The sequence below is a fragment of the Aedes albopictus genome, chromosome 3 (genome assembly GCF_035046485.1).
Source record: "Aedes albopictus strain Foshan chromosome 3, AalbF5, whole genome shotgun sequence".
Taxonomy (NCBI): Eukaryota; Metazoa; Arthropoda; class Insecta; order Diptera; family Culicidae; genus Aedes; species Aedes albopictus.
This window is the reverse complement of record NC_085138.1, coordinates 187,093,911-187,110,950: the sequence shown is the minus strand read 5'-3', so window position 1 is coordinate 187,110,950 and position 17,040 is coordinate 187,093,911. Positions and strand designations below refer to the sequence as shown.

At 40.9% G+C, this 17,040-nt stretch overlaps 1 protein-coding gene across 5 annotated transcripts in view; it reads right to left on the bottom strand.

The window, feature by feature from the left end:
• Positions 1–17,040, bottom strand: part of LOC109429174 (serine proteinase stubble) — a 555,654-nt gene that overhangs the window by 76,431 nt on the left and 462,183 nt on the right. For all 5 annotated transcript variants that reach the window (XM_062856805.1, XM_062856807.1, XM_062856808.1 and 2 more), the window contains 6 exons: positions 15,948–16,290; positions 15,468–15,733; positions 15,237–15,382; positions 14,847–15,180; positions 2,247–2,436; positions 1,740–2,037 (listed from right to left, as the gene is read on the bottom strand). In XM_062856805.1, coding sequence (XP_062712789.1) covers positions 1,740–2,037; positions 2,247–2,436; positions 14,847–15,180; positions 15,237–15,382; positions 15,468–15,733; positions 15,948–16,290 — 1,577 coding nt within the window. The remainder of the gene's footprint in view (positions 1–1,739; positions 2,038–2,246; positions 2,437–14,846; positions 15,181–15,236; positions 15,383–15,467; positions 15,734–15,947; positions 16,291–17,040) is intronic.

Genomic DNA, 17,040 nt, shown 5'->3' with positions numbered 1-17,040 from the left:
ATCGGTATAATATCCAAGACGGAGGCTGTTTAATGGAGTTTTAGTCTCTAAAACCATTCAATACGAGTATAGTTGTTTTGGGTCAGAAGTCTGGAGTCCAAAAATAACGTACAGAATTTCTAAGATGGTGAACTTAAATCCAAAATGGCGGCTCAAAATTCAATATAACGGCATTTAAAAGAATTTAAGGCTCATATATCAAAAGCCAGATAAACGATATGATTTCTGGGGCCATTATTTTTTTTCTGGGCGTATGAAAGTGCGATATTCATCAACATGCCACTTGAGTTTAATTAAATTGGGTTTTCGAAGGCACGAGAAAGGCGCCATCACCGCTAGGTTGATTAATAAGGTTTTCTTTTTTTGCATACAGTATATGTCCTAACCCCAACTGCTAACCTCTTTATTAGGATCTGACATTCAATATTTTGGAAATCAAATCCCTGACATTCCGTCTTCACTTCTTCACTTCCATCTTCTCAGCTTACTGGGAGCTTCCTCGGCTAATTATATTTTTAATGCGTACATCGTGTGGTGGCCACGTCAAGGTAGCCAGGCCGAGTCAAGTACGAGACACTGAAGACGATTCTACACTCTTGCAGTTGAGATCGAAAAATGTATCTGTTATGTGTTGTAAAAACATAATCGGAATTGAACGGAACTGTATTCAACATCTTCTTCTTCTTTTTCTTCTTCTTCTTCTTCTTCTTTATGGCTCGACGTCCCCACTGGGACTTGGCTTGCCTCGCTTCAACTTAGTGTTCTTTGAGCACTTCCACTGTTGTTAATTGAAGGGCTTTTCTTTGTCTGCCATTGCATGAATTTGTATATTGTGAGGCAAGTACAGTGATACACTATGCCCAGGGAGTCGAGAAAATTTTCCCGACCGGAACGGGAATCGAACCCGCCGTCTCCGAATTGGCGATCCATAGCCTTAACCATTAGGCTAACTGAAAACCCTGTTTTTAACATAGTAACTCCATTAAATATAAAAAGTTGTTCTGAGAAGATTTTCGGGAATGACTGAATTTTTGCAGATGCTTCAATAGAACTGCATGGTAGGTGCTTGAATCAACTTAAGAAAAATAACTAACTGAGAGATTGATCCCTTGACCCCAATTTAGATTGTACTATCATGCCTACGACGACAGAGTGCTAGTTCCGAGAACTAATCTTATTACCAAAACATCTCTAACATATCTCAGCTTCTCATCCTTTAGTACTATTGGAAATGCCAATATTATGATATCATGCTATCATGCTCATCTGCAGTTCCCCTAGTTATACTATCCTATACCACCACTAAATGCATCTCCAAAGTCGATTGCTACAAATGTAATGTAAATTTGCATAAACGTGAATTAAATCCAGACCAGAAATCATTAGCATTCAGTGGATTCTGAGCAAACCACTCACACCAGCTCATCCGAGCGCTCATTGCATATTCAGTGCTATCGCGAATCGAGTCAACAAAATTGAGCACCAAAATTTCAATTCACTTCACGCGTAATGGCGCAAGCATTAAGTGGCGGCAACCCAGCACGACGGCTGAAGGAGAGGATCCTTGAGAGCAAATGAGACCGCCCCGTCCTGGCAAACGAACCTTAAACGAACAAACTGCAGAGCAAGTTTGTTTGCACAACAGCTTCAATTATTTAGCGTAACTCTGTTTGAGAAGTAATTTGAAAAGTTTTCCCCTCAAATCCCCCCGCCTCACAGAACGAACTTAGAGAACTTACCTCCTGCAGCACCGAGGGCAGCGTGCCACCTTCGCTGAGCCTACCCCAGCCGGTGACGGTGGCATTCTCGCCGATTAGCAGATCATCCGTCGCCGGTAGACAGATTGGACTTATGTGCGGGGCGAACACGAGTGGTTGCTCCAGTTTCACCAGCGCCAGATCGAATTCATAGGTGAAGAAGTTGTACTTCGGATGGACGACTTTCCTCGCGACGGCACGTTCCGTGTACGGTAATTGCTCCTGCACGTGCGAAAAGTCATACTCGCCGACCCGTATCCGTATCTGGGACGTCAACAAGCTAGACAATAATTAGAGAGAAAGGAGAAATACGAACACGTATCATCAGCGAATTTATATGGGGGAATAATGGAATGGAACTCGAATGGGACGTGAATTTGGAAAACTTTCGTTTCAGTTCGACGAGAACCCATTCAGCTAGCTTCTCGTTCCAAATGGTTTGGAACCGGACGGAGCATAAGATAATAAAATGAAAAGGACTTCAATTACTCATCTACACAGTGACCGGCGGTGGCAATCCAGTTGTCGTTGATCACAGCCCCACCGCAGCGATGCGTACTGGAGAAACCGAAGAAGGACGTCCGCCGGACCGACACTTGCCAGGGCCACCGTCCGAAGGGGGCGTTCTTGCCGCCCACAATGCGCGTCTCCGGCCGACCCATCGTTTGCACGCCGCATTCTGGAAGGGGTTTGGAGAGAGGGAAAACAATCATCATCATTTGGTGTCGCTAAGTAATCGTTTGTGAGCAAATAAAATACTTGCTCTATGCAATTGGATCATTAACGATTAGGTACGTGATTTAGTTTGTGGGACAAATGCGATAGATAAATACATAGGGTCCGGGACCATTTGGGCAGTACCTATTTTGGGCACTTGCTGCTACAACTCAGTCAATTTCAAACCAATTGTTATGACATTTTGTACATGGCTAGATACTGTGCGTATATTATCCGTTAAATTGACACCAAATGAAGCATCCTTATTCTCTGGACGAAGTACTAGGCCAATCGCTCCCAGTCCTCGCAGCCATCTTGTGTGGACCGCCAATTAAACGACCCATAATAAAATTTAAAAAAAACTTTTTAATCTACCTACCTAGCGGTGATGGTGTCTTTCTTGTGCCTTCGAGAAACCATCTCAACCAAACTCAAGTGACATATTAGGCCGGAACAAATCTCATTTTCTTCTTTTGTCACAATACTCGTTGGCTCACTAAGGGGGAGGACAATCTATATATATAAAAATAAGTTTGAAGTTCCTTTGAGGCAACAAAACTTAAGAACGGGTTAACCGATCAGCATGAGTCTTGCATGGTTCGATTCGTATTCGTGGTGGCTGTGTTTATATGTAAAATAAGTTACGAAAATCATCTAAAAAGGCATACAAATAGTGAAAGTAATTAATTTTAATGAACTAGGAAGAAATTCAACCCGATCAAAATAAAACCAATCTAGAGTGCGGTGTTGCAAAAACACAACAGTTGTCAAACCACATCTAGGCAAGACAAAGTTTGTCAGGTACAGCTAGTAAATAATAAATGTATTTGACGAAGAAATACCCTATCAATTCGGCAAAATCTATAAACTCATCTGATTTGTTAAGAAATTTTCTGTGCAACTCTAATTTCACCTTAAAATTTTAAAATTTCGTGAATAATTTATTGGTGTCCCCCCTCAAAATGTTGAATTTTGACCAAAATTTTCCGAGGGGGCGGTGACATAAGAGAAAATCGAAATTTGTGTTAGCCTTAATGAATATCGCACTTTTAACCATTTGACAAAAATCCTGTTTATGGTACAAACAATCATGACGGTAAACTGGTTCCTATTTTCGTTGATATTCTTCAACATTATCACAGACAAATTTTAGTGCCCATATGAAACGACGCGTGGAATGATAAAGTTTTCTTCGATTCCATCGATTGGTACAGTGAAATATTAAACTGATGCTGCTTATATATTTGCAAGATCCAGTTCAATTACTTTCTCAGTCAACTGAACAGAGTACGTTAAGGTCTGTCAGTTTTTTCGTGCCGTGTAATTTAAATTCGGCTGATCGATTTGTGAATTGGTGGAAGATTGTGCTAAAGTTGATTAAAAATGTTCGGAAACCGATGCAAAAAGGTGATTAAACGTGCGTGATTGATAATGGTCCGGCTGTTCGACCTATGTGTTAGGAGGTTTTACCGGACATCGGATAATATGTATAATGTAACAGCAGTTCCTATTGCGAAGCGAAGGAAAAAGAAACTACAGGAGGCTACCCAAAAATCCGGTGAGCATGTTCTAACTTGGTTGGGATTTGGGACGATGTATTTTCAAGCGATATATGCTGAGGAACTGCTTTTTGAATTGACAGTGATTTTCGATTTGTATTTGGTTTGTGAGAGGTTGGAATTTCCCAGCATGGCAGCATGGTTGCTGGGAATAGATCGGCTTGACTCTAGCAAACCCGTGTGTTTAACCTTCAGCGGTGGGACGGGGGAGAGAGCTACCGACCTGTCTTACTAGCACATAATAAATACCTGAAATACTGGACAATTTTGTAATTTTCTATACGCAGCTGTACGAATGCGGCACACTTAGGCTAGTTGCAGAGCAGCTGTCTCTATGGTAATGGGTGCGGGAGAATGGGATAGAAATGAACTGTAAAAGAAGTTGATTCCAAGTAGCAGTTTCGCTTGGGAAGCTGCTACTGCAGCTGAAAATCGAGAAACCGATATAGATGCTAGGTTGTAGATTTGTACCAATTTGTTGTATTTGTTGTTTATTCAATAATTTATTTAATTTCATCTAAGAGTTTTCCATATTACTACATACCGCAACTGGGATGGAACCTGACCACAACGAGATGATACCCAGTAGGAACAACGATATGGGTATGTGTTAGGGCAGTGTTGGTAAAAACTCAAATTCTCAAATCTCATGGTTGAGTTGTTTCACGCGCGATTCTTGACTCGCCAAAATCACCGTCGAAAAAATCATGCATGAGTTGACTCATAATTTCACTCATTGCTTTATTTCTTTGTGTTCTTAATATTTAAACCGAAGATTTTAGGATTGTATGATAAAACAGAAACAAATCTAGCGTACAACAACATTGAACGCCGTTCAAATTGATTTGGATTCGTTTTACAAGCGAACGAGATTTCGACGCTTGACTCGTGAGAGCGAGATTTTGCATGAAATTCTCGCGCGTGAGAAAACGATTCAGAATCGCGCGCGAGTTTGCTCACGCAGGAGCGGTTCATGAGTGTGCTTTGAGTGTGAGTTTACCAACACTGTTAGGGTGTGGTGAGGGCAAGGTGGTTTTAATTCTGTTGATGGACTTATGAACTTATCCACCGATGAACGGAATTCGCTCTACCCGGGAGTTTTGATACTGGAGCGGGGTTATTCTCAAATACAATTGAACGATTTTAATTGGAGATGGCCCGCTCTAGTGTCGGAATTCTAGGACCGAGTAAGTTCGGTTCACCGGTGGATGAATCCATACAGCAGTGAACTGAGTTCATTCGGTTTGTGGTTTTGCTGTAAAAGTGGGGCAGTTTCCAACCAGAATCTTGATTTTCTTATTGGGGGTGGCCCTGCTGAGATGTCGGGGTTTACGTGCTGGGTGGCTTAAGTTTGCCGGTGGAACCGTTCATTATAATAGTGTCCCGACGGCTTTAACTTTTATGTGTGATGTGGAGCGCTAGGATAGCAGGACCATCTGGGCGAAATTTATGTGGCGGACACTTTTTCGATGTAGCGCGATACGCGGTAAGATACGCCTTGTTCAGGGATTATTGTCGGTTGGTTTGGAGTTCCGACCTAATATCTGAAAGAGGCCTGTCTGCTTTTGAGGCACGTTTCTTTCTATGTGAGGCCTATCTGCGTCAGCCTACGCATGTTAGAGTAAGTTATCTGTTAGGTGTGTTGACGTGTGTGGGTGGATGCGGGTGAGCCCTGCAGAGGCGGAGACGTGTTTGTTTGCAAAAGGCAGATAGGCCCTTTTCTTAATACATGCATCTTGACATGCATTGTTAAAATAATACTGAATTCCTGACCATTCCTGTACCAAAATCCTATTTCCTTTCTATTTTCGAGGGCGTCGGTGAGTCGCTGGCACTTCGATAAATAGTTATCCCTTCCTACTATCCCTTCCCATCCACATAACGTGTTTCTTATCGTTTCAGAGAGCGATCAATGGCGCTTAAGCCTAGGCTTGTTAGCCAGGACACAGTGTAAAAGCCTGTGCCCCATCCCGGACTCAGAAAGGCCCATGGAGTGACAAAATTTCTTAGCTATGTCACTCCCAACGTTGGTATTTAAATATACTAAAACACTTTCACTCACTCCAACACAACTACTTGATTTACTCAAATACACTTACAATACAATCTTGTCGCATCACACGCTTATAGTGATTCCCAAATCCCCCCATTGCAAATATCCAACTCCTTGACACCTATGGGAGTGTCGGTGAGTCGCTGACCTCTTGTGAGTGTAGGTGTAGGTGTCATATCATCACATCCTTTCCTATCCTCGTAACGGAGAAGATGGGCGTGGCCGGCAATGGAAGTTCTCATGTCTTTTTTACTTCAACCTCTAGTTGGATAGCTGTTCCTTCCCAAATAGCATTCCATAAGCAATTAGAATTGGGGTATTTAAGTTTTAACATGACAACTTTCAGTATGCAATCTACGAATTACTCCGTTACCACGCAACGCAACGCAAAGTGTACAGGCCGCGTTTTTATTCGGTCGTCGTCGTCGTCTATTTGACTGCTCATCTTCGTACGGGGCGATTTAGTGAGTTTTTGGTGGCAAAGTGTACAGGCCGCGTTTTCATTCGAATCGTCCGTCGTCGTCTGTTTGACTGTGCTCATCTTCGTGATTTTGGAGGCAAAGTGAAGAGGCCATTTTTTTCATTTGGGCCTGCCGCGTCGTCGTCGTCGCAGATTTGGCTGTGCTCATCTTCGTACGGGGCGGTTTAGTGTGATTTTTGAGGCAAAGTGAAAAAGCCGCTTTTTTATTCGGACCGGCTGCGTCGTCGTCGTCAATTGGAATGTCCACATCGTCGTACCCGTGTGTAGTTGTAGCGGTTCAGTGTGATTTCGGAGAAGAGCCCAGTTAGTGGAAGATGCTGTAGCACATACGCACTGGACACTTCGAAGGATGTTTATTGGTGAGCTCTTTCCATTTTATCATAATAATAATAATAATAATTAATGCTAAAGGATTTATACAATTCTGCTCTGGTTTTTGAGTTTTTATCTAACAAATATTGAAAAGTTCGTCACGCCATGTGTCGGCGCTAGTTCCATAATAAATAATTTCCTTAAATTTTTTGCATGAACACAAAAATTTGAATGGTTCGTCATCTTCGGTGTCGACATTTTGTAATATTTTAGTCCAAATGAATAAATGTTTTGACTCAAATAAAGGTTGCATGAATTTCTGGAAGAAGAGAGGGTCGGTAAAAGATAGACGGCGAACCATGCGGTAAGATCTTTCTGCTTTATTTATCACGTGTTATTTGGTTAATACATACTTGTGAATTGATCGCGTTCAGCATTGTCTCGCGCGGAAACGCAAACTACAGATGCGTCGGTGTTTAGCATTGTGTTCTCCTTAGTTGCGAATGAATAACTTATGTAGGGTGAGTTTTGAGGCACAAAAGATCGCGTTCGTCGTCCAAGGTTTAGAAGGGTATTTCTTCGCGAGCGCATTATTAATCGCGATTCAAAACATTACACTCGTTTACCACGACAAAATCCTCAACACATCTCCATTTCCCCTGTCTGAACTCCTAGTGATTTCTCGTAGTAACGCAGAGAATTCCTCGGTTATTGGCCTAAGCGAGAATCACGTCATCACTTCCTTCCCTATCCTCAATTGACCTGCATTCGGACGCGGCCGGCGCTGGTATTGCTTATTGAAAAGTATTGGGATTCCAGCATTTACACAATGAAGAGAAAGCTAATCCCAAGCATCATCAGTTGGTTCTTTGTGTAAATGCAGTTGTCCTTGCAATAACAGAGGAAACCGCGGGCGGTCAATCATGCTCATGCTCATGCTCATGCTCAACTGAACAGAGTACGTTAAGTCTGAACGTAGCATTGGACATTGCTTATTTAGATTTCCCTTATAGCGGCTTTGGTCAGCTATTAAATCGTATGTGTTTTCTGTCTATTCGACCTGCAGCCGTTTAGTTATTTTATACAGTCCACCTTTGTCCACTAGACTTAAACAAAAAAAAAACAATTGGGCAGATATTTTCCAAATCTATGGAATATGGATATGTTCATTTGATTCGTAATATTACTGTGCACCGCTATCTTGAATTTTGAGCTAATGTCTTGGATTTTTTCTTCATAACTTATAAATAAATCTCATAAATCTCGCTTTTTGTATTCAGCATTGGCATGGCGCTGACGATGTTGGCAGCCCGCGTAAGTTGAGGATGGTTAAATATACCCACATTGCTTGGCTTGAGAGCCTAAAATTTTGTAAAACAACCACCATCAAGAATTTTGGCCGCCATCTTGTATATTATGGTCACCATTTTTTGTTTCCGGACATCTTTTCTATGCCAAAATCAACCCATTGCATGGTTTTAGAACTTTAAATTCATTAAACTTCTGCCTTCTGATGTGTTGCATGATAGGGTTTGGTTCAGTTTAATATATGATCAGTTCACCAGTGCTGGTCCAGATTAGACCTGTGCGCCGACCAGTCTTGTAAACATTCGACACTTTTCACTACCTTCATTTCGTTGCCGCAGTCGGGTGTCAGCTTGCTATGTTACATTCGTGCGCTACCGTTACCTCTTACACACAGCACGAGCGGTGGAACGAAGTTCAATAAACATACCTAACAAAGCGTCAAATCATTATCGTCTGACACAATGACATTTGCCAACACAGCTCTCATTATGGAGGAAGACAGAAATAACAAAAGCCTAACCGTCTCCCGGAGACACTATCGAGTTGAAGTGCATTCGTTTGACATTTCTGTTTCGTACAGTAGTTTGATTGCTTGTGTGGCGAATGTCGGAGACAAAGGAGGCCGAATATCGACGAAAAGGTTCAAATGAATGTGATCTCTAACAAGACTGGCGCCAACTATATTTTGCTCGGCGGCGACGCGAGGACCATTTTTAACCAAGGGCGGCGGCGTCATAGGCGTCCCGCCAGGGCAACTTTCAGCGGCGGCGGCGGTGTGAATCGGCATGATCGTAATTTGACCATGAAATCAACATTGTCAAAGCAAAGAAATCAACTTTCCTGAAGCAAAGCGTCATGAATTGAATTGTAGTCTGAGCTTTTCTGATACGCCTCAGAAACTAACAAATTTGATGATAAAGTCGCAAGGAAGGAATTTCAGGTGGAAACTTGAAGGAACTGCAGTAGAAATCCCAGAAGAAACTCCTCGAAAGAAATCCTTAAATATTCCCTGCAGAAACTGCTGAACGAAACTCTGAAGGAACTTCTGCACAAATCTCTGGTGGTTAAAGAATCTCTCGTAGAAAGATCCCTGGATAAACTAACTCCCTGAAATCCCTGGAATGAAATTTTTCAGGAATTCCAGGAAGATCACCCGAAGAAATTCCAGGAAGAATCCCCGAAGGATATCCAAGAGGAATCCCGAAAGAATTCCAGCAGGAATCGCTGAAAGAGTTCAGGAGGAATACCCAGAAAAATCCAGCAGAAATTCCATAGTAACGCCAGCGGGATTTCACAAAGGAATTCCAGGAGGAGTCTCCAAAAAATTTCTTGAACCCCAAAGGAATTTCACGAGTAATCCCCGGAGAAATTTTAGGAGAAATTCCTGAAGGAGTTCTAGGAGGAATCCCCAAATAAAATCCAAGAGGAAGGAATTCCAGGAGGAATCCCCGAGAGAATTCTAAGAGGAATTCCCAAAGGAGTTTCTGGAAGAATATCCGAAGCACATGAAAGTCTTTTTAATAAAGACAAATCAATCAATCAACACCCGAAGAAATTCCAGTAGCAATCCTAGGAGGAATTCCAGGAGCAATTTCCAAAGGAGTTCTTGGAGAATCCTGAAAAAAATCCAGGAGCAATCCCCAAAGCAAATCCAGGAAGAACCCCCGAAGGAGTAATGCTAGAAGGAGTTTTAGGAGCAATTCCCAAAGGAATTCCAAGAGGAATCCCCACAGGAATTCCAAGAGGAATCTCCGAAGAAATTCCAAGAGGAATCCGCGAAAGAATGCCGCCAAAATTTTCATCAGCAATCCCTGAAAGAAGTTCGAGAGGAATCCCCGAAAGAATCCCAGAAAAAAAATTTCGAAGAAATTCCAGGAGGAATCCCCGAAGGAAATCCAGGAGGAATTCTCGGAAGAATTCCAGCAAGAAGAAGACCAGGAGGAATCCCCGAAGGAATTCCAGTGGTAATCCTCGAAGGTAGTCGAGAATAAATCTTCGAAGTGGAGCAATCTTTATAATGATTTGCAGACGGAGTCCTCGAAGCATTTTCAAGAAGCATCCTCGAAGGATTTTCAAGAATCCTCGAAAAAATTCCAGGAGAAACCCTCAAATTCCAGGAGGGATCCTTGGGGAATAACCGAAGGAATTTCAGAAGGAATCCCCAAAACAATTCCAGGAGAAATTTCCAACGGAAGTCAAGTAGGAATCCCTAAATGAAATGTAAAAGGAATCCTCAGGAATTCCAGGGAGAATTCCAGAAGGAATTCTAAGACGAATCGCCGAAAGAATTTCAGGAGGAATCCCTGCAGAAATTCTAGAAGGAAACTCTGAATGATTTCCAGGAGGAGCCCTCGAAGGATTTTCAAGAAGAAACCTCGAAAGAATTCCTGTAGGAATCCTTAATAGATTTCAATGGGGAATGCTTTCAGGAAGGATTTCCAGGAGGAATCCCCAAAGAATTTTGAGAAGGAATCCCCGCAAAAAATCCTGAACAAATTCCAGAAGGAAATCCTGGAGGATTTCTTGATAAAAAAAATCATGGGCATTCTTGTAAGAACTCCATGGGAGATCCTTCATGGAAATTTTGATGGAGATATGCCTGATTACAGCCTCAATCAAATTCTTGAAGGAACTGCTGAAACAATCCCAGAATCTGTAGGAGTTTCTAGGAACTTCTGAAGAAATCTCTGATGTACCCGAGCAGAAGAAAATAACAAGTGAATAACATATCAAGGTATTTATCTTAAATACTACCATACCTTGATATGCCCTTTATTAGGTGGTAATAAGAGGCAAAATAACAAAAACGAATACCAAAATTTTGTATAAATAATACCTAGAAAATAACAAGTCTTGTTATTTTAATAATGAATGCATACCTAAAATTTCAAGTGCTGTATTTGTTATTTCAAAGTTATTGAATAACAAACTAATAACATTTCTTGTTATTAAATGTTTCATTCGTCCGATGACTTCATGATGTAACAGCAAATCTTGTTCTTCGGTTATTTTCACTGCTAAACCAATAAATACTACATCAATACCAAAATCTGCTCAAATAATTCAGACTGTTATTGTGATGTTCTCATAACATGTCGTAGAATAACGCAGCAATAACAATTTTAGGTATAAGAGCACATGTTGCTCTTCGTATGGTATTTGTAAGGTATGCCCTTCTGCTCGGGTAACTTCAGAAGGCATCCGTGCTTTCTCCGGGAAAAATCTTTGAAAGAATTCTAGAAGCGACCGCTGGAAGAATTCCTCGAAGAATCCCCAAAGAAACTTCTCGCGGAATCCTATAAGAAACTCTTGGAGGCAGGCTTGTCTGCACTGAGCGCATGAAAATTCTGCTTGGATTTACACCATTACGCTTATCATATTATTAGAAATCTTTTGATCTTATCAGACAGAAGGAAGTTGAAATATCCTAAATGTCATTTCGAACTGTTGAAAAATAACGTACCGCAGCGCCGCACAGGCCGTTCAGAGTGAAATTCACCGAGTACAAATCTCTTTGCGCGCTCCGTGTGGCACTGTGGTGCGGTTTTTTTTTTGACAGATCGAAATGACATTTAGGATATTTCAACATCCTTCTAGAGAATTTTAGCGAATAGTGGACCCTTAAGCGGCGTCGGTGGTGTAGTGGTAAGCGTGGTTGCCTCTCACCCCAGTCGGTCTAGGTTCAATCCTAGTCGACGCCGTCAGTATTCCTGGGACAAAAATATCTGATCACGCCTCGGATAGGAAGTAAAGCCGTAGGTCCCGGCCCATATGTTGATGGGTTCGATATGTAGGGTGTCAGGTGTGTGTGGATGTCTCCCTGACCGTCCGTGTTTAGGCTTATTACCAGAAATAGGCGGACGTTAAACTAGAGCCGATGCCGAACGGTGTCGGCTCGCCAGAAATAAGAAGAAGAAGAAGAAGTGGACCCTTAACTTATACTTGACTTGAGCAATTCTCAAATTTCCTGCCCAAATCTGCTTCTACCGGTAAACTTCCACCGGGAGACCATGGCTTATGTTCCTGGATAGCAGTTCCAAGTGGTAAAACTAGGCTGAAAAGTGATAATTTGATTATTTTAGCAAATTTGTAAATGTATATAAGTCGAGGGGTCCATACTATTGCCACTATGGGGCGGCTTCATACAAACATGTGGCCAAAAATATTTTCGCGTCAATTTAATAATGTCTACACACACACACTACACACTGGTAACACTGGTTGTTTCAACGCGACAGTTTCAAACAGCACGATCTGTATGGGGAAAATTTGATTTTTTTTTTAAGTGGCATCATTGATAAGTTTAACAATTAATATTTCTACGTCTGATACGTCATTCCAAAGGTTTATGAGCAAGCTTTTAGAAACTACTTACGCTTTTAACACAATTCTCCATCGGATTGCAAAATTACAGGTTGTCTGCATTATGGAACTTGTTCACAACTTTGCGTGCAAGAAATTCTTTTATGTAAAATCGAATGAAATAAACTGGAAATTTAAACGTTCTAATATTTACTTCACGTGTAGTTTTCAGAATTTCTTTCTGTGTATGTATATGGATTAGCAAATCAATATTCCAGGGTTTAGGGTCATTCATGTATTTTGGACAGACTGAAGACAACGTTAGAAAAATCGTCCCCCAGCTTCTATAGAAAGGAATTGATTATTTTGTAAAGTTACTATTAGGCTTATAATACGATTGTACTTTGCGTTCCTGGTGATAAAAGCTTAACGAACGCGTTTTAAGCTGAGAAATTCACAATTTCCAATCGCCTGTTAGAATTGTATTTTGGACACCGAATATATGTTTTGGACACCCTCAGGTATATATAGCACTTTTTTGCGCACTGTGCCGCACATTTAAATAAAAATTGCAAGAAAACGATAAGAGTTAGAAATTTGGCGTCAAAGAACGAATTGTAGAGTGAAACAGGGGCCACAACATTTCCAAAGAAAGAATTTTAATTTATTACGCATGTTTCAAAGATAATTGACATAAACAAATAAAAACACGCTATTCTTAACTATTTTGCTCTAGAAAACTAAGTTATTTAACTAAACCAATCGATTCAAAGATGCCATTTGATAGAAAATTTAATAATCTTTCGAATAAGGGTAGAAAAGTTTGACCATTTTAAAGTTATAGCCAGTTAAGGCAATAAGAGTCAAAAACATGGGGAGTTCAATAACGTAACGGATGAGATTTGACCATATGCGTAGAACAATTTTTTTCACCATGCATGGTCCTCTGTCACCCTTTAAAAAGTTTGCACTCATGAACCTAACACCCTGTATATTTGCAGTAGAAAACTTGTAATGTATTTTTGACACCACCTATTTTAGGCGTTCTAGATGAATGTAAAGAGATTGGCTGCCCAATGCTTCTTTATTGAACAGTTTTCATTGCAATAAGGCTTTTAAATTTCTTACAATTAACATTTCAACGATTTTGAGGTGAATATTGTATGTGACTGTGAAGTGTATGTCGTCTTGCATACCTGTGCATTTGAAGGGTTTTAGTGAAACATTTTACATTTTCGATAATTTTGAAGTAAATGTTTAATTGTTAAGCGTATTTTCAACGTAAGTCATCAAAATAGGGTCTGTTTGATCAAATAATCGATATTCAGAAGTATCTACTTTTAATAGCTCTCCGGAACAAGACATACATCGCAGTGCATGTCCAAATTATATACATGTCCAAAAAATATTTTTAACCCTACTGGTCCAAGTGGTCTACTTCCAACTACTGAGTAAGAGATGAACCAGTCTCTGACTGAAAATCTCTCTAATAAAGATACCTAACCAAACCTAACTACCGAACCTGAATCTCAAATTAAATAAAGTCAATTTTTGATTTTTGGTTACCAGATTAAGCAGGATAATATTCTTGACATCAGCATTATTATACGGCTTTAACTGATAAGATTTGCGCACTTGGGCTAGCGCTGGAAATGCAGTTTACTCATTTTTGAGTTGTCCCACTCTAGCTCAAAAATGAGTGAATTTTCCACCAGGGTGCGAGGCCGCCATTTTTAAGAATCCAACATCTAGTATGTAAACATTTGTGTATCCACAATGGATTCCATTGTGGATACACGATATATGTTGGCTCCTGTCAGATGCATTAGGTGGGATTAGGGTTGCCACATACGTGGAATTTTCTGACCGTGTGAATCCCCTTAGTGTATTGGTTAAATCTAAGGAGGTCCACTGTTGTCACCGACTTTACATGGTAGAAGAATACGATTAGGTTAAGTGGTTAAGAATAGAAAAAAAAAATAATGCAAATATCCATTCAATTGTTTATGCTCAACAAGAGCGAATAAGCGAAACTAACAAAGTTATCAACATAATCAAATAACTGTTAAATAAAGCACTCGATCCATCTTGCTCGCCTACTTTATATAGTAACTTAAGTATCTTTGAAAATCTACTGGTTTGTTTGAAAAACAATAGAGACATTGCGGTGACCTGTGGGTGGCACCGTGCATAACGAATCGCGACTATGTGCGAAAATGACGTGAACGAGTTTTGTCTCCGAGGGGCAGATATCCGCCTCTTTTGGTTAATAATCAACTGATGGAGGCGCATGGTTATTCATATTGATATTTTTCAACATGAAGAAGTTCAAACTGTGAAGCATCCATTACACTCACCGTAATTCCTTGCGGCCGATATCGTGTACCGTCCGGGTGCTGCCGTATACAGCTCGGGGGACGACGAGTATCCTTCGTCGCCAATCACAGATGATGCTGACACGTCCACAACGTGACTGTGTGTGTTGGTGTCAATGGGGGAGCTGGCGAGACTGGTCGATTGCACCACCGTCGACGACAGCGCGGTTGTTGGTCTCGTCGTCGTCGTTGTCATCGTCGTCGTCGTCGTCGTCCAAAGGGTTGTCGATGGCGGCGGTCGCCACGTGCTCGAGCTAATAATACTAATCTGGGTAGGACTTTTAACAGTAGTGGTACTTGGTTTGGTCGGCTTGGCCTAAAAGTAGGAGTTGTTGATGGTGGGCGATTTAAGATTGATGACTGGATACTCACCGATGGTTTTGGTTTTAATACAGTACTTTGAATGTTGTTCGAAATCGACAGAATCGGTTTCTTGGACGGCTTACTCGGCTTCGGTGGCCGCGTTTTCGTAATAAAACTAGGTTCAGTTGTAGCCTGCCAATGAGTGGTGTATATACCTAAATGCGGGGTGAATGAAGAGATGGTTAGAGCAATTTCCTCCAGTCGACTCACCACGAGTGTGATTGTAGCAGGGAAACTTACCAGTTGACATGCTACTGCCCGCCATCTCTAGGTCTGTCAGCTGCGCAGGCGTCGATAAGGTAGAGTGTTTATTTACAGTGCCCTCAGTTGGCCTTTGACTAAAAAGATGACTGTTGATGTTATTGCTATTACTAGAACTACTAGAGGAGGATGACGATGGTTTCTGGTGCTGATGGTGGTGGTGATTATGCGATGGGCGAATCACCAACGTCCCGCCGTTGCCTGGGCGGTAAATGGTCGTGTAGCCATTGCTACTAACGAAAGTACTTTACATTCGAATGAAAGTCATTGGTTTCAAGGGGTCACGCAGGGGGGTCACACATGGAAGGAGCAAGAAAAGCAAACGGGGAAACATGTTATGAGTATTATTTGGTGGTTTGAACCGCAAAAGTGCAGGACAGTTGTGCTGTGCAGCAGAATCAAATTAGTTCTTGGTTATTTACAATAAAAATATGACAGGGTTTTTAATCTTTGAAATACCTAGGTTTCGGTGGCTTATACTTATTGCTGCCGGCCGGCTTCGGACGGTAGGTGACAGTCTGGTGGTAATTTTGCGGTATCACATTTTCGGTGAGATTGTGCGAACAGCAGGACCCGAACATGAACGAGTCCATGCAGACGCCCACGTGCTGGCCTTCGGATTTGATGCATTCCCATACGAACATGCAGGTACCCTCGATGCCGTTTACTGTACAGGGCTTAGGATTAATCTTGAAGCTGTTGTGACTAGAACCGGTGCTTGCTTGCGCTATCCAATATGTGAGGACCAGTAGAATCGATGAGGTCCATCGACTCCACATTGTGGTGGAGCTTCTCAAAGTACCTGTAAGAGGAGAAAGAAGAAAGAATTTGAGGTTTAAGGCACTCTTCATGATACTGATTACATGTTGACTGTAAATAAGTAATATTGAACACATCCATTGCAGAACAGGCTGCAGCAAAATAGGCCATATGTGAGACTTTACCCATGTTCTCATTTTGGCAGCATTGAAACATATTTTAGATTTAATTAAATTTTGACTACAGCCCAAGAATATTTCAAAGGTTTTTGGGTGGAAATTTTTGTAAAAAAAAACTTAAAAGCGATTAAAAATGCGTCTCTTTGGGAAATAATTATGGCTTTTAATAATTTCAACTATTTCAGAATAAAAATGATCTGTATAACGTGTTCATCAGCAAAGAATCGACTAAATAGATAATATCAACAGATATGAAAAATAAATTAAGTCGTTAAAGTCGATTATTTTCAAATTTTATTATTTTTTTTTTCTCAAAATGGAGGGCACTATTAACTTCTCATTGAGATTTCTCGTCGTTTCAAGTCTACAGTTAAAAGTTCAGGTTGATCAATGCCCAGGAATCTGAAACACAGATGAATCAAACATGACCATTAAAAAAGTTAAAAAAAAATGCACTTTATGTTTTCCAATTCCGTAGGTCAGAATGATTTTTTTGCAGTATAAATAGTATGAAACGGGCTCACCAATTTAGAGAGATTTATTCAGTAATCCATCACATCACATACTTATTTTAAAATATTCCTGCACCTAAAGAACTCCCAGGGTAAATTCAG